General features: G+C 47.3%; 1 protein-coding gene across 12 annotated transcripts in view; it reads right to left on the bottom strand.

The window, feature by feature from the left end:
* Positions 1-27,181, bottom strand: part of BLTP1 (bridge-like lipid transfer protein family member 1) — a 705,550-nt gene that overhangs the window by 440,237 nt on the left and 238,132 nt on the right. For all 12 annotated transcript variants that reach the window (XM_063920260.1, XM_063920265.1, XM_063920266.1 and 9 more), the window contains exons 20-21: positions 14,848-15,075; positions 14,130-14,267 (exon numbers count right to left, since the gene is read on the bottom strand). In XM_063920260.1, the coding sequence (XP_063776330.1) occupies positions 14,130-14,267; positions 14,848-15,075 (366 nt within the window). The remainder of the gene's footprint in view (positions 1-14,129; positions 14,268-14,847; positions 15,076-27,181) is intronic.

Here is a 27,181-nt window from a genome sequence, read left to right as displayed (position 1 = left end):
GCTTCTTGAGCAGACTACCTTCCCTGGAACTGAGCCCCTTGGGTGACAGCACCCCATCCTCTCAGACTCGCATCCGTTGTGAGGAGGTTCCAATCCTGAATCCCAAAGCTTTGGCCTACCAGTAGATTGGATGACTGCAGCCACCACAAGAGTGAAATCCTGGCACAAGGCGACAGCTAAATCATCCGGTGCATCTGAAGATGTGAACCGGACCACTTGTTCAGGAAATCCAATCTTCCATACTGGATTGCTTCGTACGAGGCCACCATCTTCCCCAACAATCATATGCAAGGATGGATGGATATTCGAGCAAGTCGGAGAACCATGCGGACCAGTTCCTAGAGTGTTCTCGCTTTTTCCTCTGGGAGGAACACTTTTTTGGGCCACAGTATCTAGTAGCATTCCCAAGAACAGAAGCCGCTGAGATGGCTCCAGGTGAGACTTCTGTAAATTGAGGATTCACCCATGGTGTGACAGAAGCTGGATAGTGCGATCTATACGGAGCAATAGAAGCTTCCTGGATTCTGCCTTTATCAGGAGATCGTCCATGTAAGGGACAATTTTGACCCCCTGGACTCAGAGCTGGAACATCATCTCGCCATCACCTTCGTGAACACCCGCGGGGCCTTAGACAGGCCGAAGGGTAACGCCTGGAATTGGTAGTGATTGTTCAGCAGGGCAAACCTCAGATAAGCCTGATGAGGAGGCCAAATCGGGATATGCTCAAAGATTCCATCTTGATCTTGAAAACCTTCAGGTAAGGGTTCAAGGTCTTCAGATTCAAAATAGGCCTTACTGACCAGTCTAGTTTTGGCACTACGAACAGATTGGAGTAGTAACCTTGTCTTTGTTGTTGCAGTGGCACTGGAACAATGAGTTGTGAGTGAGTCAACTTTTCAATGGCCAGCCACAGCGTAACACGCATATCCTCCAAAGCTTGTAAGCTTGATTTGAAAAATCAGTAGGGAGGAGCACCGTCGAACTCCAGCTTGTATCCGTGAGAGATGAGATCTCTTACACAGGCATCCCCTGGCAGGAAATGTCCCAGATGTGGCTGAAGTGATGAAACCGGATCTCCCAGCTCGAGATTCCCTCGGGGTGGGTGTGCACCGTCATATTGAGACTTTAGTGGAAGCTGAACTGGTGTTCTGTTCCTGAGAGCCGGTAATGGCTGGTTTCTTAGGCTTACCTCTGGTGCTTCTAGCCACATTGGAGGCACCTCTGGCCCTAGATCGAAATCTAGAGGACCAAAAGGATTGAGTAGACGGCCCCGGGTAGGTCCTACTAGCTGGCAGGGCCCCAGAGGGGAGAAAAGTGGATTTCCCCGCAGTAACCTTAGCGATCCACGTTTCCAGTTCACCCCCGAAGTGCCATTCCCCTGAAAAGGGAAGAGACTCCACATTGCGCTTGGATTCTGCGTCCGCAACCCACTGACTCAACCACAAGGCCTTGCGCGCAGACACTGCCATAGCAGTGGTCCTACCATTAATATTGCCAATCTCTTTGAGAGAGTCGCACAGCACACGAGCAGTGTCCTGGATGTGTTTTACGAGAGTCACCGTAGTAACCAGGAAACTATTCCGAGAGGCCCTCCTGTATGTGAGTAGCCCATGTATGAATGGCATGTGTAATCCAGCAACCTGCTATGACCGGTTTTTGAGACATAACTGCAGCTGTGTAAATAGACTTCAATGTGGTCTCTATTTCTCTTTCCTCAGGGTCCTTTATGGTAAAGGAACCCGGAGCAGGGAGTACCGCCTTCGTAGAAAGGCGAGAGACTGATACATCCACAGCTGGGGGTACTTCCCAGAATTTACTGACTTCAGGAGCAAATGGGAAAGTGTGCAAAAATCGTTTTGACACTTGCTATTTTTTATCTGGATTTTTCCAGGCTAACTTAAATAGGTCCTCTAATTATGTAGAATCAGGGAAAGTGACACTCAGTTTGTTTTGTGTGAGAAAAAACGACTGCCGAGTTGCAGCGTCCTCTAGAGGGAGTTTTAACACATCCCGTATAGCCAGAATGAGGGGTTTTACACCCTGTGTAGAAGAGGGATCCCCACCAATGGGGTCCACATCCTCCTGTATTTCTTCCTCAGAATCTGAGAGTAAGGCAGGCAATCCACGTTTTTGGGGACCTGTAAATAAGGCAAGATGGGGGGTATCCGCAATAGCTGCCAGGTCTGCAACAGCCTGTTGTAATTGTTGAGTTTTATGGGCATTTGCAGTGAGCTGAGATCAGATATCATATTTTAGATTGCACCCAGCCAAGAAGGCTCTGGACCCTCCCCCACAGCATTCTCAGTGATTTGTGAGGACTGACTACATTGCTCACATGAAATGGAGTCAGAGGATAGAGGAGAGAATCTGTAGCTACACACACTGCACAACTTGTGTTTTACCATGATTGGAGTAACAATACAGACAAATACATACACACAGACAAGTGTAAAACAAGCCTGCCCTTATATGTGAGGGGGAGACAGAGAGAAGGCACCAGCACACCAAGCTACCTAGCCCCACCGAGGCTGTTAGCTAATGTTTACTCAGTGAAACACTGTAAATAAATATATATTCCCCCTGGGACATAGACTGTGCACAATAGTGGCTCTCCCCCTGAGATACACCCTGTACCAAGTGTCCAGCGTGTTCCTGCTGGTCTGGAGGAGCTGTGCGCGCCTGCTGCTGCTGTGCAGAGAAAGGCACCAAAATGCCGCTGCGCCAGCTCTGAGGAAGCTCCGCCCCCCCCCCTCCCCCAGCAATGGCACCACAGCTTCAGAAATATTTATACTGGCAATGTCTTCCAAAAGCGTAAAAATAGGATTTTAATTACCTACCAGTAAATCCTTTACTCGTAGTCCGTAGAGGATACTGGAATTCCATTTAGTACCATGGGGTATAGACGGGTCCACTAGGAGCCATGGGCACTTTAAGAATTTGATATAGTGTGGGCAGGCTCCTCCCTCTATGCCCCTCCAACCAGACTCAGTCTAGGAAACTGTGCCTGAGGAGACTGACATACTTTGAGAGAAGGATAGATAAAGGTAGTGGTAACATTACGAACCAGCACACACAAAACAGAGGAAAGCTATGCTAACCCAACTTTAAACAAGAACAGCAACAGCTGTTCCTATGAGAAAAAGATTTACCAGTAGGTAATTAAAATCATATTTTTTCTCTTACGTCCTAGAGGATACTAGGGTTCCATTTAGTACCATGGGTATGTACCAAAGCTCCCAAGCCGGGTGGGAGAGTGCTGAGGTTCCTGCAGAACTGATTGGCCACTGAGGACCTTCAGTTTGGTCAAAGTATCAAACTTGTAGAACTTGGCAAACGTGTTTGAACCAGACCAAGGAGCTGCTCGGTAGAGCAGAAAAGCCGAGACACCCCGGGCAGCTGCTCAGGAAGAACCCACAGACCTAGTAGAGTGGGCCTGTATAGATTTTGGAACTGGCAAACCTGCCGTGGAATAAGCATGCTGGATAGTGAGCCTGATCCAGCGTGCAATTGTCTGCTTTGAAGCAGGACACCCAATTTTATTGGGATCATATAGAACGAACAGTAAGTCGGATTTCCTGTGACGAGCTGTCCTTTTTACGTATACCTTCAAAGCCCTCAAAACATCCAAAGACTTTGAAGTTGCGGAAGTGTCGGTGATAACCGGAACCACAATAGGTTGGTTGATGTGAAACACAGACACCACTTTCGGAAGAAATTGCTGACGAGTTCTGAGTTCAGCTCTGTCTTCATGGAAAATTAAATAGGGGCTCTTGTGAGACAAAGCCCCCAGCTCCGACACACGTCTTGCTGAAGCCAAGGCCAACAGTGTGACGGTCTTCCACATAAGGTATTTTACGTCCACTTCCTGTAACGGTGCAAACCAGTACGTTTGGAGGAACTGCAGGACCAAATTGAGATCACAAGGGTGCCACGGGAGGCACAAAGAGAGGTTGGATGCGCGGAACACCTTTCAAAAATGTCTGGACCTCAGGAAGAAAAAGGCAATTCTTTTTTAAAGAAAATGGACAAGGACAAAATCTGGACCTTTATGGAGCCCAGACGTAGGCCAACAGCCACGCCTGACTGCAGAAAAAGCAGGAAACGTCCCAGGTGAAATTCCACCGCAGAATAAGTACTGCTCTCACACCAAGAGACGTATTTCTTCCAAATACGGTGGCAATGTTTAGACGTTACCCCCTTTCTGGCTTGGATCATTGTAGGGATAACTTTGTTAGGGATCCCTCTTCTGGTTAGAATCAGCCGTTCAACTTCCATGCCGTCAAACGTAGCCACGGTAAGTCCTGAAAGACGAACGGGCACTGTTGCAGAAGATCCACGGATCTTCGAGGAGCATCTCCAGAAGGTCCGCGTACCAGGCCCTTCTTGGCCAGCCTGGAGCAATGAGTATTGCTTGAACCTTTTCCTTTTTTATTCTATTGAGAATTCTTGGGATCAGAGGAAGTGGAGGAAACATGTACACCATCTGTTAGACCCATAGAGTCGACAGAGCGTCTACCGCCACTGGCTGTGGATCTCTCGACCTGGAACAATACCGCTTGAGCTTCTTGTTGAGACGAGAGGCCATCATGTCGATTTGTGGATATCCCCACGACGTGTAAAGCATGTAAACACTTCCGGGTGAAGGTCCCACTAACCCGGGTGCAGGTCGTGTCCGTTGAGGAAGTATGCTTCCCAGGTGTCTACTCCCGGAATGAAGACCGCTGACAACACCACAGCGTTTTTCTCTGCCCAGAGGAGAATGCTCGACACCTCTGACATCGCTGCTCTACTTTTCGTCCGCCCTGCCGGTTTATGTACGTCACTGCCGTCACATTGTCCGACTGGACCTGAATGGCCCGATCGTGAAGACGATATGAGGCCTGCAGAAGGGCATTGTATATGGCCCTGAGTTCCAGAATGTTGATTGGAAGGACGACTTCCTGACTTGACCATCTTCTTGAAACTGAAACCCCTGGGAGACTGCTCCCCAACCTCTGAGGCTTGCGTCCGTGGTTAACAGGATCCAGTCCTGAATTTCAAACCTCCGACCCTCGACGAGGTGAGAAATCTGTAACCACCACAGAAGGAAGATCCTGGCTTTTGGCGACAGATGGATCCTCTGGTGCATGTGAAGATGCGATCCGAACCATTTTGTACAACAGATCGATCTGGAAGGGTCTTGCGTGAAACCTTCTGTATTGAAGCGCCTTGTAAGAGGCCACCATTTTCCCCAGAAGGCAAATGTATAGATGCACCGATATCCGGGTTGGCTTCAGGACATCCCAAACTATCGACTGGATTACCAATGCCTTTTCCAACAGAAGGAACACTTTCTGCGACTCCGTGTCCAGTATCATCCCCAGGAATGGGAGCCTCCATGTTGGCTCTAGGTGAAATTTCGGAAGGTTCAGAATCCACGCGTGATTCTGGAGAAGTTTGGTTGAGAGACCAATGCTGTCCAGCAACCTCTCCCTGGACGGCGCCTTTATCAGAAAATCATCCAGGTCCACGGAATTATGTTCACTCCCTACTTGCGGAGTATAAACATCATCTCTGCCATCACTTTGGTGAACACCCTCGGTGCCATGGAGAGACCATATGGCAGGGCGTGGAACTGGTACTAAAAGTCCTGCAGTGCAAACCGTAGATACGCCTGATGAGCCAGCCAGATCAGAATGTGAAGGTACGCAACCTTGAAATCCAGATACACTAGAAACTCCCCTTCCTCCAGACCTGAGATCACCGCTCCCAGAGACTCCATCTTGAATTTGAACACTCTTAAGAACAGGTTCAAGGACTTGAGGTTCAGAATTGGTCGTACCGAACAGTCCGGTATCAGTACTACAAACAAATTGGAATAGTACCCCTTGTTGTGCAGATGAGGTGGAACTGGAACAATGACTTGAGTCTGTACCAGTTTTTGAATGGCATGCTGTCAAGTTATACTTGCCTCTTGTGAAGCTGGTAAGCCTGATTTGAAGAATCTGTGAGGTGGGAGGATCTTGGAACTCCAGTCTGTAGCCCTGGGAAATAAGATCCCAGCACGAACTTGACCAGATGTGACTTAAAAATTTTAGTTGAGCTCCCACCTGACAGTCCTCCAGGCATCGCGGTCCACCGTCATGCTGAAGGCTTGGAGGAAGCAGAGCCTGAGCTCTGTTCCTGAGCATCTGCAGTTGCTGGCTTGCGTGGTTTACCTCTTGCACCTCTGGAGGCTGTAGAAGCACCTCTGGATTTTCCCTTAAAATTGGCTGTCCGAAAGGACTGTAAATTTGAAACTGAATAAGCTTTCCTGGCTGGGGGAGCTGTGGAAGGAAGATACGTATACTTACCCGCAGTAGCTTTGGAGATCCATTTGTCTAGTTTGTCTCCAAACAAGGCCTCTCCTGTGAATGGTAGGCCTTCTTCGCCTTTCCTGGAGTCCGCATCAGTAGTCCACTGGCGTAGCCACAAGCCCCTGTGTGCTGACACTACCATAGCGGTGGTGCGTGCATTAAGCAAACCAATCTCTTTTATGGTTTCCACCATAAAGTTTGCAAAGTCCTGTATATGCTGCAGGAGTAAAACAACATCTCCCTAGACAAGGAATCTAACCCCTCAATTAGGTTACCTGACCATTTAGCAATGGCTTTTGTGATCCACGCACATGCAATAGTGAGTCTCTGGGCTACCCCAGCAACTGTGAACAATTTGAGTGTAGTCTCAATTTTGCGATCAGCCGTATCATTTAGGGAGGCTGAACCAGGGACAGGCAATACAATTTTTCGTGACAGCCTAGAGACTGATGCGACCAATATCGGTGGATTTTCCCATTTTTTCCTATCCTCCAGAGGAAAAGGAAAAGATGAGAGCAACCTTTTAGGGATTTGAAGTTTCTTATCAGGATTAACCAACGGTTCTTCAAACAGGGTATTCAATTCCTTTGACGCAGGAAAAGTGACTGAGGACTTCTTTTTTACATTAAAATAAGATTCCTCACACTCCTCTGTCACCTTATCAGGAATTTGCAGAACATCTCTGATAGCCTCTATAAGAGCCTCTATTCCCTGTGACAGAGTAGCACCCCCCCCCCCTCCAAATCCACCTCACCCTCCTCCATGTTTGACCAGTCAGCGTCAGACTGCAGGATATGGGCCAGAGGTCGTTTTTGCGGACAAATGGGAGGGAATTGAGACGCTGGTTTGGGGGCGCAGTCTCTATTCATAAACTCATCCAGAGTCTGTCTTAAGTACTGCATAATTTTATCATTGCGGGATAGCTTTGTAGAAATATTTGAGATCAATCCCTTAATGGAATTAACCAACTCTGGAGAGAATTTTTTGTAGGTAAATGGATCCCCCCTCGGTCTGTGCTGTCCTGTCACACCATTTCCCTTGTTCTCAACAACACAGTTCAGTAAGCAGTTGCAACTACAGTGTGTTGAAACTGTGCCAACTCCTATAAACACTTTACACTAAAGAGAAGCTGATAAGCTTAAAATAAGATTTTACTTACCGGTAAATCTATTTCTCGTAGTCCGTAGTGGATGCTAGGGACTCCGTAAGGACCATGGGGAATAGACGGGCTCCGCAGGAGACAGGGCACTTTAAGAAAGAATTAGGACTACTGGTGTGCACTGGCTCCTCCCTCTATGTCCCTCCTCCAGACCTCAGTTAAGGAAACTGTGCCCGGAAGAGCTGACAGTACAAGGAAAGGATTTTGAAATCCAGGGTAAGACTCATACCAGCCACACCAATCACACCGTATAACTCGTGATAAACTTACCCAGTTAACAGTATGAACAACAACAGAGCATCAGACAAACCTGATGCAACCATAACATAACCCTTATTTAAGCAATAACTATATACAAGTATTGCAGAAGAAGTCCGCACTTGGGACGGGCGCCCAGCATCCACTACGGACTACGAGAAATAGATTTACCGGTAAGTAAAATCTTATTTTCTCCAACGTCCTAGAGTATGCTGGGGACTCCGTAAGGACCATGGGGATTATACCAAAGCACCCAAACGGGCGGGAGAGTGCGGATGACTCTGCAGCACCGAATGAGCAAACTCAAGGTCCTCCTCAGCCAGGGTATCAAACTTGTAGAACTTTGCAAAGGTGTTTGAACCCGACCAAGTAGCTGCTCGGCAAAGCTGTAATGCCGAGACCCCTCGGGCAGCCGCCCAAGAAGAGCCCACCTTCCTTGTGGAATGGGCTTTTACTGATTTTGGATGCGGCAATCCAGCCACAGAATGAGCCTGCTGAATCGTGTTACAGATCCAGCGAGCAATAGTTTGCTTTGAAGCAGGAGCACCCAGCTTGTTGGATGCATACAGGGTAAACAGCGAGTCAGTTTTCCTGACTCCAGCCGTTCTGGCTACATAAATCTTCAAAGCCATGACTACATCTAGTAACTTGGAATCCTCCAAGTCACGAATAGCCGCAGGTACCACAATAGGTTGGTTCAAATGAAAGGATGACACCACCTTCGGCAGAAATTGCGGACGAGTCCGTAACTCTGCCCTGTCCATATGGAAAACCAGATAGGGGCTTTTACATGACAAAGCCGCCAATTCAGACACACGCCTAGCCGAAGCTAAGGCCAAAAGCATGACCACTTTCCACGTGAGATATTTTAAGTCCACGGTCTTAAGTGGCTCAAACCAGTGGCACAAAAGGGGGCTGAATATGCAGCACTCCCTTTACAAACGTCTGAACTTCATGAAGAGAAGCCAGTTCCTTTTGAAAGAAAATGGATAGGGCCGAAATCTGGACCTTAATGGACCCTAATTTTAAGCCCATAGTCACTCCCGCCTGTAGGAAGTGAAGGAAACGGCCCAGTTGGAATTCCTCTGGAGGGGCCTTCCTGGCCTCACACCAAGCAACATATTTTCGCCATATACGCTGATAATGTTTTGCTGTCATGTCCTTCCTAGCCTTTATCAGCGTAGGAATAACCTCATCCGGAATGCCTTTTTCCGCTAGGATCCGGCGTTCAACCGCCATGCCGTCAAACGCAGCCGCGGTTAGTCTTGGAACAGACAGGGCCCTTGTTGCAACAGATCCTGTCTGAGAGGCAGAGGCCATGGGTCCTCTGTGAGCATTTCTAGCAGTTCCGGATACCAAGTCCTTCTTGACCAATCCGGAACAATGAGTATTGTTCTCACTCCTCTTTTTCTTACGATTCTCAGCACCTTGTGTATGAGAGGAAGAGGAGGAAACACATAAACCGACTGGAACACCCACGGTGTCACTAGTGCGTCCACAGCTATCGCCTGAGGGTCTCTTGACCTGGCGCAATACCTTCGTAGCTTTCTGTTGAGGCGGGATGCCATCATGTCCACCTGTGGCAGTTCCCATCGATTTGTAATCTGTGTGAAGACTTCTTGATGAAGTCCCCACTCTCCCGGGTGGAGGTCGTGCCTGCTGAGGAAGTCTGCTTCCCAGTTGTCCACTCCCGGAATGAACACTGCTGACAGTGCTTGCACGTGATTCTCCGCCCAGCGAAGAATTCTGGTGGCTTCTGCCATTGCCACCCTGCTTCTTGTGCCGCCCTGGCGGTTTACATGAGCCACTGCGGTGATGTTGTCTGACTGAATCAGCACCGGTTGGTTGCGAAGCAGAGGCTCCGCTTGACTCAGGGCGTTGTATATGGCCCTTAGTTCCAGGATATTGATGTGCAGACAAGTCTCTTGACTTGACCACAGCCCCTGGAAGTTTCTTCCCTGAGTGACTGCCCCCCACCGTCGGAGGCTTGCATCCGTGGTCACCAGGACCCAGTCCTGTATGCCGAACCTGCGGCCCTCGAGAAGGTGAGCACTCTGCAGCCACCACAGAAGAGACACCCTGGCCCTGGGGGATAGGGTGATAAGCCGATGCATCTGAAGATGCGATCCGGACCACTTGTCCAACAGATCCCACTGAAAGGTCCTCGCATGGAACCTGCCGAAGGGAATGGCTTCGTATGATGCCACCATCTTTCCCAGGACTCGCGTGCATAGATGCACCGACACCTGTTTTGGTTTTAAGAGGTCTCTGACCAGAGTCACGAGCTCCTGGGCATTCTCCTCCGGGAGAAACACCTTCTTCTGGTCTGTGTCCAGAATCATGCCCAGGAAGGGCAGTCTCGTCGTAGGAATCAGCTGCGACTTTGGAATATTCAGAATCCAGCCGTGCTGTTGTAACACCTCCCGAGAGTGTGCTACGCTGATCAGCAACTGCTCTCTGGACCTCGCCTTTATGAGGAGATCGTCCAAGTATGGGATAATTGTAACTCCTTGCTTTCGCAGAAGCACCATCATTTCTGCCATTACCTTGGTAAATATTCTCGGACAGACCAAACGGCAACGTCTGGAATTGGTAATGACAGTCCTGTACCACAAATCTGAGGTACTCCTGATGAGGTGGATAAATGAGGACATGCAGGTAAGCATCCTTTATGTCCCGAGACACCATAAAATCCCCGTCTTCCAGGCTTGCAATGACCGCCCTGAGCTATTCCATCTTGAACTTGAACCTTTTCAGGTAAATGTTCAGGGATTTTAAATTCAATATGGGTCTGACCGAACCGTCCGGTTTCGGAACCACAAACATTGTGGAATAGTAACCCCCTCCCTGTTGAGGGAGGGGAACCTTTACCACCACCTGCTGGAGATATAATTTGTGAATTGCCGCTAACACTATTTCCCTTTCTATGGGGGAAGCTGGCAGGGTCGATTTGAGGTAACGGTGAGGGGGCATCACTTCGAATTCCAGCTTGTATCCCTGAGACACAATCTGTATAGCCCAGGGATCCACCCGTGAGCGAACCCACTGGTGGCTGAAATTTCGGAGACGCGCCCCCACCGCTCCTGGCTCCACATGTGGAGCCCCAGCGTCATGCGGTGGATTTAGTGGAAGCCGGGGAGGACTTCTGTTCCTGGGAACTAGCTGTATTGTGCAGCTTCTTTCCTCTACCCCTGCCTCTGGCAAGAAAGGACGCACCTCTGACTTTCTTGCCTCTTTGTGATCGAAAGGACTGCATTTGGTAATACAGTGCTTTCTTAGGTTGTGAGGGAATATATGGCAAAAAATTTGACTTCCCAGCCGTAGCTGTGGAAACTAGGTCCGAGAGACCGTCCCCAAACAATTCCTCACCCTTATAAGGTAAAATCTCCATGTGCTTTTTTGAGTCGGCATCACCTGCCCATTGCAGAGTCCACAGGACCCTTCTGGCAGAAATTGACATTGCATTTATTCTAGAGCCCAGTAGGCAAATGTCTCTCTGGGCATCCCTCATGTATAGGACAGCGTCTTTTATATGCCCCAGGGTCAGCAATATAGTATCCTTGTCCAAGGTATCAAGCTCCTCAGACAGAGTATCTGTCCATGCTGCTACAGCACTACACTACCAGGCAGACGCAGGGTACCTGAATGTGTATAAACGGACTTCAGGATACCTTCCTGCTTTCTATCCGCAGGATCTTTTAGGGCGGCCGTATCCTGTGACGGCAGGGCTACCTTCTTAGATAAGCGTGTCAAAGCTTTGTCTACCCTAGGGGAGGATTCCCAGCGTAACCTGTCCGTTGGCTGGAAAGGATACGCCATAAGTAACAGTTTGGAAATCTGCATTTTCCTATCAGGAGAATCCCAAGCTTTTTCACATAACTCATTTAACTCATGTGAAGAGGGAAAAGTCACTTCTTGCCTTTTCTCCCCAAACATATAAACCCTCTTGGCAGGGACAGGGTTTTCCTCTGAGATGTGCAATACATCCTTCATTGCTATAATCATGTAGCGGATGGCTTTAGCCATTTTAGGCTGCAACTTTGCATCATCGCCATCGACACTGGAGTCAGAATCCGTGTCGATATCCGTGTCAACAATTTGGGATAGTGGGCGCTTCTGAGACCCTGTCGGCCTCTGCGCTGTAGGATCAGGCATGGGTTGGGACCCTGACTGTCACAAGGCATCAGCTTTATCCAACCTTTTATGCAAGGAGTTTACATTATCATTTAACACCTTCCACATATCCATCCAATCAGGTGTCGGCGCCGTCGGCGGAGACACCACATTCATCTGCACCTGCTCTGCTTCCACATAGCCTTCCTCGTCAAACATGTCGACACAAGCGTACCGACACACCACACACACAGGGGATGCTCTATTTGAGGACAGAACCCCCACAAGGCCTTTTGGAGAGACAGAAAGAGAGTATGCCAGCACACACCCCAGCGCTATATGACCCAGGAATTACACAGTAACTTAGTGTTTACCCAGTAGCTGCTGTATATACCGATATTGCGCTAGATTTATGTGCCCCCCCCCCTCTCTTTTTACCCTCTTTCTACCGTGAATCTGCAGAGGAGAGCCTGGGGAGCTTCCTCTCAGCGGAGCTGTGGAGATAAAATGGCGCTGGTGAGTGCTGAGGAAGAAGCCCCGCCCCCTCAGCGGCAGGCTTCTGTCCCGCGATTTTGTGTAAAATAATGGCGGGGGCTCATGCATATATACAGTGCCCAACTGTATATATGCCCTTTTATGCCAAGAGGTACTTAATTGCTGCCAAGGGCGCCCCCCCTGCGCCCTGCACCCTACAGTGACCGGAGTGTGTGGGTTTGATGTGGAAGCAATGGCGCACAGCTGCAGTGCTGTGCGCTACCTCATATGAAGACTGGAGTCTTCTGCCGCCGCTTTTGACGTCTTCTTGCTTCACACGCCGGCTTCTGGCTCTGCGAGGGGGGCGGCGGCGCGGCTCCGGGATCGGACGACCAAGGGTGCGTTCCTGTGTTCGATCCCTCTGGAGCTAATGGTGTCCAGTAGCCTAAGAAGCATGACCTATCCGCAGTTAGTAGGTCTTCTTCTCTCTGAAAATAAAAAATCCTAACAAAATACTTTCTTATTAGCAAGCTCAGGAGAGCTCACTAAAGTGCACCCAGCTCGGCCGGGCACAGATTCTAACTGAGGTCTGGAGGAGGGGCATAGAGGGAGGAGCCAGTGCACACCAGTAGTCCTAATTCTTTCTTAAAGTGCACTGTCTCCTGCGGAGCCCGTCTATTCCCCATGGTCCTTACGTAGTCCCCAGCATCCACTAGGACATTAGAGAAATACTGTTTGTCAACCACAGGGAAAAAGAGAATCAATAAACACAAATACATTGTATATTATGGCATTATCAATTGTGGGATATGAATAAATCATCACATTTAATAATGCCAAGTTATGAAAGGCTAAAAGTAGATTCTAGTATAGAAGGAAATAATTGTATTGTTATAGAAAGCTGCACTGTGTGTGCTTATGTTTATAGATTCTGTAAGAAAATGTTATGTATACAGTTTATCAAGCAGATATTTTAATGTATGCATTTATTGTTTTACAAAGTGCAGCAAAGAGAATCACTGCAATAAACAAGTACATATAAAAACCAGGTACGGTATAACATGATGGACAAAGGAGGAGGTCTCTGACCTGAAAAACTTACACCATAAGGATAAGTCAAGTCACACACAGAAAGTAATAGGTACAGTAAAGGCAACTATAGGGGTGCAACTAGTGGGAAGTCAGCTTAAAGCACCCATCAAATCCTGTGGTATGGTGAGGATGGGAGACTGTATTAATAGACCTGATTGCACTTTTGTGCAAAGAAAATACCTGGTATTGAGTGAAGTGCTAAAAAGTGTGTGCACTGTAACTAACAAAGAAAACTATTTCTAGGAATAACAATGCTGAGCAGCGAAATGAAACATTATGATACCAGGACAGTATCATATAATACCATACTTCAACTTATATAGTACAGGTTGAGTATCCCATATCCAAATATTCCGAAATACGGAATATTCCGAAATACGGACTTTTTTGAGTGAGATAGTGAAACCTTTGTTTTCTGATGGCTCAATGTACACAAACTTTGTTTAATACACAAAGTTATTAAAAATATTGTATTAAATGACCTTCAGGCTGTGTGTATAAGGTGTATATGAAACATAAACGCATTCTGTGCTTAGATTTAGGTCCCATCACCATGATATCTCATTATGGTATGCAATTATTCCAAAATACGGAAAAATCCCATATCCAAAATACCTCTGGTCCCAAGCATTTTGGATAAGGGAGACTCAACCTGTATAAACACCTGGTAAAATGACTAGAAAACATCCTGTAAATACCTGATAGTTGTCATTCACAAAAATGTACACAGGGGACAGCACAAGCTGGAGCGATGTCTCTCTGTAGGTTTTCTTCATCTCAAAGCAGAGTCTCTCTAGAAACACAGTTGGGCATTCTGGTCCATCATTGCCACAGTGCTGTCAATACAAGTGATACATATAATATTAGTTAAATAAATGGTAAGCACTGATAATCTATAGATAAAGCAAACGTTAAACTGACATTTAAAGTAGTAAATACTGTTACAATTAAATAATTGCGTGGACACATTCCCATACAACAGCGTGGTCATAAGTAAAGAAACAGAAAGCGCAACACCAACACTGCTAATATACAGGGGCGCAGCCATATTGTGGGCTGAACCAATATTCTTGACAATGCAACTTAATATTTGGTAAAACAACCAGTCATGAAGTCTACAATATTTTACATGCCTTGTACAAGAGTTCAATGAAAATGCACAAGTAAACCAGCTATGAGGGTACTGAATATAGATCCATAGAAGTGTGGGTATTTTGAAAACAATTAAGACAAGCAAGACATAACACAATATGAAGAGTACAGTTGTACATCTCATTAACAATTGTCAATAAGAAATGTAAAAGCATTTCCATTAGCAGAGGTCCCACTCAGAAAGGTAACTGATAAAATTTCCTACAGTGCATCTTTTCTTTCCCTCAGCTAACGCTAATAAGGAAGAGGTTACTACAGACTTACTACTGGTAGTTTGGCATGGACTTTGTACACGTTAATCAATACAGTAATATCCCATGGCCTCAGTGTGAGTGGATGGATGGATTTAGCTGCCTGATCACGGTCCCTCTTGTCGTTCTCCATCCCTACTGAAGTCCAGCCAGAGCTGGAGGATGTGGACATTGACAACACAGGGCTGGCGATGACTTCTTCAAAGTCAGTGTACATGTCATCTTCTCCAAAGTAGTTTTCCTAACAAAGTTCAGAAAGAAAGAGTATAAAAGAACACACAAATAATTGAGGAAACAATGTTCATCGTTAAAAGTTAAGATGCAAGATAACCAATGAAACATGCCCAATTTTCTGTTACACGTGGGGAAAAAAAAGAGAATAGTCCAAGCAAAGGAATACATTATAAACACCAAATGATGGCTATCACCGAGCCTCTTTTTTCTGCCTGAAACAAAGGACTTCCACCAGATATATTTTTGTAGCTCTTGGGAGGGGGGAAGGTGGTGAGTGTAATAGGGTGTAAGAATCAGAAAGTGAGAGATTTTGTGAGAGTTCTCCTGTTTTTTTAAAGTGGCAATCATTTACATGGCAAAATCAGGTTGACTTTTCCACGTAAACGATTGCCACAAAAAAACAACAACCCAAAAAACAGTAGAACTCTCAAAATCTCTCACTTTCTGATTCTCACACCCTATTAGAAGCCCCCTCCTAATTTGTGCCTGTGGGGCGCACTCCAACCAGTATTCAAAGCAAGTGTCACAATAATTACTAATGATTTGTGCTGCAAGCGTAAGACTATAGAATATATCCTCCACAGATATCCGCTGAAAATTTAGGTTAACAGAAAATAAATATTTCAATTTAAAGAGATAATAGTTCTTTATCGGGTAAAAATGGATAATAGAAACTTTCATTAAAATTTAAATTTTAACAGTTTAATTTCCTGTTTTCAGTATTGATTTGTTTAACCACCTAACTGACAATTTTTCCCTTCAACAGTTGATATATTTAAATATTATATTATGCACATCCGCAGAACGGATCTCCTTGTCAAAAACTGGGGGACACAGTGGGGCGGCGTGGTCGCATGTGATCTGACCATGCCAGTTAAGTGGTTAAATAGCAATTACTTTGCTCACCAATGTAATTCTTTATTATTCAAACACAATTCCTGCATTTTGTTATTATATATAGCACACATTATGCAGTACTTTACAGGACGATTTAGGCATTCACATCAATCACTGCCCCAGTTGAGCTTACAATGCATATTCCCTACCACATGACACACAGACTCCACCATGTTTTTTAATTATGTGGGAAATCAGAATACCCAGACACAGGGAGTACTTTGGATAAAAAAGAGCATTCAAACCCAATACACATAGGGCCCTGTTTGAAATGGAAGCCATTACCTCAGTGCTGTGCAGTGCTAATCACTGCGACATAGTGCTTCTCACACTGGGGTATATTTACTAAGCTCCCGATTTTGACCGAGATGCCGTTTTTTCTTCAAAGTGTCATCTCGGTTAATCTCGGTCATTTACTAAACACTAATCACGGCAGTGATGAGGGCATTCGTAATTTTTTGCAAGTTCAGGTAAAAAATTACGAATGAATACACCATCGGTCAAAACGCGGCTGTTTAAGTATGAATCTCGGTCATTTACTAAGAAGTGCAAAGCCAAAAAAGAACAAACACTGCCGTGAAAAATTACAACTCGTAAAAAAGTGCTTAAAAAAAACAGACCTTTTTTTTTTATTCGTGATTGGATAGGCATGCACGGATCCATGAGATCCGTGCATGTATATCAGTGGGAAGGGGTGGGAAAGTGCTTATTTTTTCAAAAAAAATTGCGTGGGGTCCCCCCTCCTAAGCATAACCAGCCTCGGGCTCTTTGAGCCGATCCTGGTTGCAGAAATATGGGGGGAAAAATGACAGGGGTTCCCCCATATTTAAGCAACCAGCATCGGGCTCTGCGCCTGGTCCCAAAAATACGGGGGACAAAAAGAGTAGGGGTCCCCCGTATTTTTAAAACCAGCACCGGGCTCCACTAGCTGGACAGATAATGCCACAGCCGGGGGTCACTTTTATACAGCGCCCTGCGGCCGTGGCATCAAAAATCCAACTAGTCACCCCTGGCCGGGGTACCCTGGGGGAGTGGGAACCCCTTCAATCAAGGGGTCCCCCCCCCCCAGCCACCCAAGGGCCAGGGGTGAAGCCCGAGGCTGTCCCCCCCCATCCAATGGGCTGCGGATGGGAGGGCTGATAGCCTTTGTTGTAAAATAAAAGATATTGTTTTTAGTAGCAGTACTACAAGTCCCAGCAAGCCTCCCCCGCATGCTGGTACTTGGAGAACCACAAGTACCAGCATGCGGCGGAAAAACGGGCCCGCTGGTACCTGTAGTACTACCACTAAAAAAATACCCAAAAAAAGACAAGACACACACAACGTGAAAGTATAATTTTATTACATACATACACACATACATACATACTTACCTATGGCCCCACGCAGGTCGGTCCTCTTGTCCAGTAGAATCCAAGGGGTACCTGTTGAATAAATTATACTCACGAGATCCAGGGGTCCAGGCTCCTCGGCAAATCCAGGGTTAATCCACGTACTTGTTAAAAATAAAAAAACGGTATTCCGACCACGAACTGAAAGGGAACCCATGTTTGCACATGGGTCACCTTCCCACGAATGCCAGAAACCCACTTTGACTTCTGTCTAAGTGGGTTTCTTCAGCCAATCAGGGAGTGCCACGTTGTAGCACTCTCCTGATCAGCTGTGTGCTCCTGTCCTCACTGACAGGCAGCACACGGCAGTGTTACAATGTAGCGCCTATGCGCTACATTGTAACCAATGCTGGGAACTTTCTGCTCAGCGGTGACGTCACTTTAGGTCAACCGCAGGGCAGAAAGTTCCCAGCATTGGTTACAATGTAGCGCATAGGCGCTACATTGTGACACTGCCGTGTGCTGCCTGTCAGTGAGGACAAGAGCACACAGCTGATCAGGAGAGTGCTACAACGTGGCACTCCCTGATTGGCTGAAGAAACCCACTTAGACAGAAGTCAAAGTGGGTTTCTGGCATTCGTGGGAAGGTGACCCATGTGCAAACATGGGTCCCCTTTCAGTTCGTGGTCGGAATACCGTTTTTTTTATTTTTAACAAGTACGTGGATTATCCCTGGATTTGCCGAGGAGCCTGGACCACTGGATCTGGTGAGTAGAATTTCTTCAACAGGTAGCCCTTGGATTCTACTGGAGAAGAGGACCGACCTGCGTGAGAACATAAGGTAAGTATGTATGTATGTGTGTATGTATGTAATAAAATTATACTTTCACGGTGTGTGTGTCTTGTCTTTTTTTGGGTATTTTTTTAGTGGTAGTACTACAGGTACCAGCGGGCCCGTTTTTCCGCCGCATGCTGGTACTTGTGGTTCTCCAAGTACCAGCATGCGGGGGAGGCTTGCTGGGACTTGTAGTACTGCTACTAAAAACAATATCTTTTCATTATCACAAATGGCTATCAGCCTCCCCATCCGCAGCCCATTGGATGGGGGGGGACAGCCTCGGGCTTCACCCCTGGCCCTTGGGTGGCTGGGGGGGGGGGGACCCCTTGATTGAAGGGGTCCCCACTCCCCCAGGGTACCCCGGCCAGGGGTGACTAGTTGGATTTTTGATGCCACGGCCGCAGGGCACTGTATAAAAGTGACCCCCGGCTGTGGCATTATCTGTCCAGCTAGTGGAGCCCGGTGCTGGTTTTAAAAATACGGGGGACCCCTACTCTTTTTGTCCCCCGTATTTTTGGAACCAGGACCAGGCGCAGAGCCCGATGCTGGTTGCTTAAATATGGGGGAACCCCTGTCAATTTTGTCCCCATATTTCTGCAACCAGGATCGGCTCAAAGAGCCCGAGGCTGGTTATGCTTAGGAGGGGGGACCCCACGCATTTTTTTTGGGGGTTTTTACATTGTTTAATTTAAAAAAAAAAAAAATAAGAACCCCAGCACGGATCACACAGATCCGGCCGAGATTGATTGTAAAAAAAAACGGCAGTGTTTTGCTAATCACTGCCGTAAAAATAGGTAAAAAAAAACGAATGACATCGACATCGGAAGAAAAGAAAAACCCGAATACGACAGCTTAGTAAATCCATCGTAATCAATTCAAAAAGTTGCAGTTTTACACTGTCGATGTCATTCGTGATTGAACTTTGACCTATTTTCGGGAATTACGAATCTTAGTAAATGTACCCCACTGTATGATGAATATTGAAAGATTCAAATACTTGACTGTACACACACAATTCAAGAGTTACATAAATATACGTATGGGTCCTCTTATCTGGACACCCTTTATCTAGAAAGTTCCAAAGAATGGAAAAGAAAATGAACAAATTCTGCTTATGCCTATCTGTAACTATATTATCTCAATAGACATGATCTTCTTTCTGTAATCAATGTGTGGGGAACTCTAAACTTTTCCAATGTGTGCAGCTTTTCAGGTAGCTGCACATGTACAATAAAACTCGCCCCTAATTCACACAAGTTTAAATTAAAGGGGCATATTCAATTAGCCATGGGACTTCCTGTGGGCTTTTAGCATGCGGGTTAAGTGCCTAGATGTATTAAATTACTACCCGTAGTAAACTGGGTGCAATGTGGATTTCTGCTTGAACCTCAGGGGGGTGCAAACAGAAATCCGTGGGCCTACTGCCTGTGGTAACCACACAGCTCCACACACTTGGGGGGTGATTCAGATCCGATTGCTGTTGTGTGTTTTCGCACAGTGGGCGATCAGGTACTAACTGTGCATGCGTATGCACCGCAATGCACATGCAAGTTGGACAGCGACAAAGGGCATCGCCCGTCAGTGACGGGATGGTGCGAAATATCCGATCACACAGGCGTTTGCTAGTTGATTGACGTTTGTGGGTGGTAACTGACTGTTTATTGGGAGTGTCCGGAAAAACACAGGCGTGCACAAGCGTTTTCAGGGACGGTGTCTGACGTCAGCTCTGGCCCCGACCAGCCTGTTGTGATCGACTGTAGGACTAAGTCCTGGGCTGTGCAGAGACTGCACAAAGTGGATTTTAGCAGCTTGGTGTACACATAGGATCGCACATTTGCACGGCGAGTTTACACTCTCCAATCTCCCCCCCCCCCCCCCCTGGAGGCGGCGACTATCTAAATGCAGGACAGCAAAGTTAACAACCCTGCGATCAGGTCTGAATCACCCCCTTAACCTAGAATGTATGCCTTAGTGCACATTAGACCGCGGGGCTTACTGCAGGATATATACTGTAATTGAATCGTTCTGGCCACTTAACCCGGAACTAAAAGCCTGGTGTTAAGGGGCCTACACACGTGCAACATTTCTTTCGATATGGACTATATAATCCATATCTGAAGAAAAATAGGATTTTGGTACTTACCAGGTAAATCCTTTTCTTTGAATCCATAGGGGGCACTGGAGTACTCTTGGGATATGGACGGTTTCCGCAGGAACAAGGCACTGAATAAATTAAATTTGGAACTACTCCTCCCCTCCATATCCCAGAGTACCTCAGTGTTTTTTACTGAGCCGAACAGGAGCTATAGAGAGGTTGACAATGGAGAATTACATATAACAAAACGGATAACAATAAAGTTGACACATAACGTTACTGACAACTAAACAGTTGACACCATAACCGATAGTACTTGATAATTTGAACCAGTCGGTGAGAGTGTGTTACCATAAGATTCCTTGAACTTATCACAAGCCAGGTAAAACTGCTCTGGGTGGGCGTCCAGTGCCCCCTATGGATTCAAAGAAAAGGATTTACCTGGTAAGTACCAAAATCCTATTTTCTTTTTCATCCACTATGGGTTACTGGAGTACTCTTGGGACGTACCAAAGCTTCCCCCGTGGGCGGGAGAGCTGTTTGGCACCTGTAACACTAGGCGGCCAAAGCTAGATGCTGATGCCGCAAAAGTATTAAACTTGTAAAAGCGCACAAACGTGTGCACTGAAGACCATGTAGCCGCACGGCAAAGCTGTGTCGTAGAAGCTCCACGACCAGCTGCCCATGACGTTCGCACAGAACGTGTGGAATGAGCTGTTACTGATGTAGGCGGCTGTAACCTAGCATGAAGGTAAGCCTGACGTATGGTCAGTTTTATCCATCTGGATAAGGTCTGCTTAGAAGCTGGCCAACCCATCTTGGCAGCATCGTAGAGAACAAACAACGTATCCGTCTTACGAACTGTAGACGTTCGGGATACATAAACGCGTAATGCGCGTACCACATCCAAGGTTCCAGAATCTCCTGTTAACACAGGAACTACTTTTGGTTGACTGATGTGAAAAGATGACACTACTTTTGGTAGGAAAGCGGGATTCGTCCGAAGTTCCGCTCTGTCATCATGAAACACCAAATACGGTGGCTTGCATGACAAGGCACCCGAAACTGAAACACGCCTTGCCGAAGCCAAGGCTAGGAGAAAATAAGATTTTACTTACCGGTAAATCTATTTCTCGTAGTCCGTAGTGGATGCTGGGGACTCCGTAAGGACCATGGGGAATAGACGGGCTCCGCAGGAGACATGGGCACTTTAAGAAAGAATTTAGATTCTGGTGTGCTCTGGCTCCTCCCTCTATGTTCCTCCTCCAGACCTCAGTTTGAATCTGTGCCCGGAAGAGCTGACAGTACAAGGAAAGGATTTTGGGAATCCAGGGTAAGACTCATACCAGCCACACCAATCACACCGTATAACTTGTGATAACTTTACCCAGTTAACAGTATGAACAATCACAGAGCATCAGATAAACCCTGATGCAACTATAACATAACCCTTATTTAAGCAATAACTATATACAAGCATTGCAGAAGAAGTCCGCACTTGGGACGGGTGCCCAGCATCCACTACGGACTACGAGAAATAGATTTACCGGTAAGTAAAATCTTATTTTCTCTAACGTCCTAGTGGATGCTGGGGACTCCGTAAGGACCATGGGGATTATACCAAAGCTCCCAAACGGGCGGGAGAGTGCGGATGACTCTGCAGCACCGAATGAGCAAACACAAGGTCCTCCTCAGCCAGGGTATCAAACTTGTAGAACTTTGCAAAGGTGTTTGAACCTGACCAAGTAGCCGCTCGGCAAAACTGTAATGCCGAGACCCCTCGGGCAGCCGCCCAAGAAGAGCCCACCTTCCTTGTGGAATGGGCCTTAACTGATTTAGGCAGCGGCAACCCAGCCGCAGAATGAGCCTGCTGAATCGTGTTACAGATCCAGCGAGCAATAGTTTGCTTTGAAGCAGGCGCCCCAAGCTTGTTGGAAGCATACAGGATAAACAAAGATTCTGTTTTCCTGACCTTAGCCGTTCTGGCTACATAAACCTTCAAAGCCCTGACCACATCCAGTGACTCTGAATCCTCCAAGTCAGTAGTAGCCACAGGCACCACAATAGGTTGGTTTATATGAAAGGATGAAACCACTTTCGGCAGAAATTGTGGGCGGGTCCGCAATTCTGCTCTATCCGCATGGAAAACCAGATAAGGGCTTTTATGTGACAAAGCCGCCAATTCTGACACACGCCTAGCCGAAGCCAAGGCTAATAGCATGACCACCTTCCACGTGAGATATTTTACTTCCACCGTTCTGAGTGGTTCAAACCAGTGTGATTTCAGGAAACTCAACACCACGTTAAGATCCCAAGGTGCCACTGGAGGCACAAAAGGGGGTTGAATATGCAGCACTCCCTTTACAAACGTCTGAACTTCAGGCAGAGAAGCCAACTCCTTTTGAAAGAAAATGGATAAGGCCGAAATCTGAACCTTAATGGAACCCAATTTAAGGCCCAAAGTCACTCCCAACTGTAGGAAGTGAAGGAAACGGCCCAGCTGGAATTCCTCCGTAGGGGCATTCCTGGCCTCACACCAAGCCACATATTTTCGCCATATACGGTGATAATGTTGAGCCGTCACATCCTTCCTAGCCTCTATCAGCGTAGGAATGACCTCATCCGGAATGCCTTTTTCTGCTAGGATCCGGCGTTCAACCACCATGCCGTCAAACGCAGCCACGGTAAGTCTTGGAACAGACAGGGCCCCTGTTGCACAAGTCCTGTCTTAGAGGCAGAGGCCACGGGTCCTCTGTGAGGATTTCTTGCAGATCTGGATACCAAGTCCTTCTTGGCCAATCCGGAACAATGAGTATTGTTCTCACTCCTCTTTTTCTTATGATTCTCAGCACCTTGGGTATGAGAGGAAGAGGAGGAAATACATAGACCGACTGGAACACCCACGGTGTCACTAGTGCGTCCACAGCTATCGCCTGAGGGTCTCTTGACCTGGCGCAATATCTCTGCAGCTTTTTGTTGAGGCGGGATGCCATCATGTCCACCTGTGGCAGTTCCCACCGACTTGCAATCTGCGTGAAGACTTCTTGATGAAGTCCCCACTCTCCCGGGTGGAGGTCGTGCCTGCTGAGGAAGTCTGCTTCCCAGTTGTCCACTCCCAGAATGAACACTGCTGACAGTGCGCTTACGTGATTCTCCACCCACCGAAGAATTCTGGTGGCTTCTACCATCGCCACCCTGCTCATTGTGCCGCCTTGGCGGTTTACATGAGCCACTGCGGTGATGTTGTCTGACTGAATCAGAACCGGTTGGTCGCGAAGCAGGGACTCCGCTTGACGTAGGGCGTTGTATATGGCCCTTAGTTCCAGGATGTTGATGTGAAGGCAAGTCTCTTGACTTGACCACAGCCCTTGGAAATTTCTTCCCTGTGTGACTGCCCCCCACCCTCGGAGGCTTGCATCCGTGGTCACCAGGACCCAGTCCTGAATGCCGAATCTGCGACCTTCGAGAAGGTGAGCACTCTGCAGCCACCACAGGAGAGACACCCTGGCCCTGGGGGATAGGGTGATTAACCGATGCATCTGAAGATGTGATCCGGACCACTTGTCCAGTAAGTCCCATTGGAAGGTCTTCGCATGGAACCTGCCAAAGGGAATGGCCTCGTATGATGCCACCATCCTTCCCAGTACTCGAGTGCAGTGATGCACTGACACCTGTTTTGGTTTTAATAGATTCCTGACCAGTGTTATGAGCTCCTGAGCTCTCTCTATCGGGAGATAAACCCTTTTCTGGTCTGTGTCTAGGATCATGCCTAGGAGAGGCAGATGAGCTGTAGGAACCAACTGCGACTTTGGAATATATAGAACCCAGCCGTGCTGCCGTTACACTTCCAGAGAAAGTGATACGCTGTTCAGCAACTGCTCTCTTGATCTCGCTTTTATGAGGAGATCGTCCAAGTACGGGATAATAGTGACACCTTCCTTCCGCAGGAGCACCATCATTTCCGCCATTACCTTGGTGAATATTCTCGGGACCGTGGAGAGACCAAACGGCAACGTCTGAAATTGGTAATGACAATCCCGTACCGCAATTCTGAGGTACGCCTGATGAGGTGGATAAATGGGGACATGAAGGTATGCATCCTTTATGTCCAGAGTCACCATAAAATCTCCCCCTTTCAGGCTTGCAATGACCGCTCTTAGCGATTCCATCTTGAACTTGAACCTTTTCAGGTATATGTTCAGGGATTTTAAATTCAATATGGGTCTGACCGAACCGTCCGGTTTCGGGACTACAACATGGTCGAATAATAACCCCCTCCTTGTTGAAGGAGGGGAACCTTGACCACCACCTGTTGAAGATACAATTTGTGAATTGCAGTTAACACGGTTTCCCTCTCGTGGGGGGAAGCCGGCAGGGCCGTCGGTGAGGGGGCATCTCCTCAAAGTCCAGCTTGTATACCTGAGACACAATATCTATTGCCCAGGGATCTAACAGGGAGTGAACCCACTTGTGGCTGAACTTACGAAGGCGTGCCCCCACCGGGCCTAGCTCCGCCTGTGGAGCCCCAGCGACATGCGGTGGATTTTGTAGATGCCGGGGAGGACTTCTGTTCCTGGGAACTAGTTGTGTTGTGCAGCTTCTTTCCTCTGCCCCCACCTCTGGCAAGAAAGTACGCACCTCGGACTTTCTTGTTTCTTTGTTCGAAAGGCTGCATTTGATAATGTCGTGCTTTCCTAGGCTGTGCAGGAATATAAGGCAAAATATCAGAATTACCAGCTATAGCTGTGGAGACCAGGTCCGAGAACCCTTCTCCACACAATCCTCAGCCTTCCATATGCCTCTTAAGTCGGCATCATCTGTCCATTGCATATTCTACAGGACACGTCAAGCAGAAATCGACATAGCTTTGACTCTAGGACCCAGTAGACTTATGTCTCTTTGGGCATGTTATTTATATATATATATATATATATATATATATATATATATATATATATATATATATATATATATATATCTCTTAAGACAGCATCTTTAAATAAGAATTTACTTACCGATAATTCTATTTCTCATAGTCCGTAGTTGATGCTGGGAACTCCGTAAGGACCATGGGGAATAGCGGCTCCGCAGGAGACTGGGCACAAAAGTAAAGCTTTAGGACTACCTGGAGTGCACTGGCTCCTCCCCCTATGACCCTCCTCCAAGCCTCAGTTAGGATACTGTGCCCGGACGAGCGTACACAATAAGGAAGGATTTATGAATCCCGGGTAAGACTCATACCAGCCACACCGATCACACCGTACAACCTGTGATCTGAATCCAGTTAACAGCATGATAACAGAGGAGCCTCTGGAAAGATGGCTCACAACCACAATAACCCAATTTTTGTAACAATAACTATGTACAAGTATTGCAGACAATCCGCACTTGGGATGGGCGCCCAGCATCCACTACGGACTATGAGAAATAGAATTATCGGTAAGTAAATTCTTATTTTCTCTGACGTCCTAGTGGATGCTGGGAACTCCGTAAGGACCATGGGGATTATACCAAAGCTCCCAAACGGGCGGGAGAGTGCGGATGACTCTGCAGCACCGAATGAGAGAACTCCAGGTCCTCCTCAGCCAGGGTATCAAATTTGTAGAATTTAGCAAACGTGTTTGCCCCTGACCAAGTAGCTGCTCGGCAAAGTTGTAAAGCCGAGACCCCTCGGGCAGCCGCCCAAGATGAGCCCCTTTCCGTGTGGAATGGGCTTTTACAGATTTTGGCTGTGGCAGGCCTGCCACAGAATGTGCAAGCTGAATTGTGCTACAAATCCAACGAGCAATAGTCTGCTTAGAAGCAGGAGCACCCAGCTTGTTGGGTGCATACAGGATAAACAGCGAGTCAGATTTTCTGACTCCAGCCGTCCTGGAAACATATATTTTCAGGGCCCTGACTACGTCCAGCAACTTGGAGTCCTCCAAGTCCCTAGTAGCCGCAGGTACCACAATAGGCTGGTTCACGTGAAACGCTGAAAACACCTTAGGGAGAAATTGAGGATGAGTCCTCAATTCCGCCCTGTCTGGAAGATCAGATAAGGGCCTTTACAGGATAAAGCCCCCAATTCTGACACGCGCCTGGCCGAGGCCAGGGCCAACAACATGACCACTTTCCATGTGAGATATTTTAACTCCACAGACTCAAGTGGTTCAAACCAATGTGACTTTAGGAACCCCAAAACTACATTGAGATCCCAAGGTGCCACTGGAGGCACAAAAGGAGGCTGTATATACAGTACCCCTTTTACAAAACGTCTGAACTTCAGGAACTGAAGTTAGTTCTTTCTGGAAGAAAATTGACAGGGCCGAAATTTGAACCTTAATGGACCCCAATTTTAGGCACATAGACACTCCTGTTTACAGGAAATGCAGGAATCGACCTAGTTGAAAATTCCTCCATCGGGGCCTTACTGGCCTCGCACCCCGCAACATATTTTCGCCAAATGCGGTGATAATGCTTTGCGGTTACATCCTTCCTGGCTTGATCAGGGTAGGGATGACTTCATCCGGAATGCCTTTTTCCTTCAGGATCCGGCGTTCAACCGCCCTGCCGTTAAACGCAGCCGCGGTAAGTCTCGGAATAGACAGGGTCCTTGCTGGAGCAGGTCCCTTCTTAGAGGTAGAGGCCACGGGTCCTCCGTGAGCATCTCTTGAAGTTCCGGGTACCAAGTCCTTCTTGGCCAATCCGGAGCCACGAGTATAGTTCTTACTCCCCTCCGTCTTATAATTCTCAGTACTTTTGGTATGAGAGGAAGAGGAGGGAACACATACACTGACTGGTACACCCACGGTGTTACCAGAGCGTCCACAGCTATTGCCTGAGGGTCCCTTGACCTGGCGCAATACCTGTCCAATTTTTTGTTTAGGCGGGACGCCATCATGTCCACCTTTGGTTTTTCCCAATGGTTTACAATCATGTGGAAGACTTCTGGGTGAAGTCCCCACTCTCC

The sequence above is a fragment of the Pseudophryne corroboree genome, chromosome 1 (assembly GCF_028390025.1).
Source record: "Pseudophryne corroboree isolate aPseCor3 chromosome 1, aPseCor3.hap2, whole genome shotgun sequence".
Taxonomy (NCBI): Eukaryota; Metazoa; Chordata; class Amphibia; order Anura; family Myobatrachidae; genus Pseudophryne; species Pseudophryne corroboree.
Note: the sequence above shows the minus strand (reverse complement) of the source record. Positions and strands in the feature narration are given on the sequence as shown.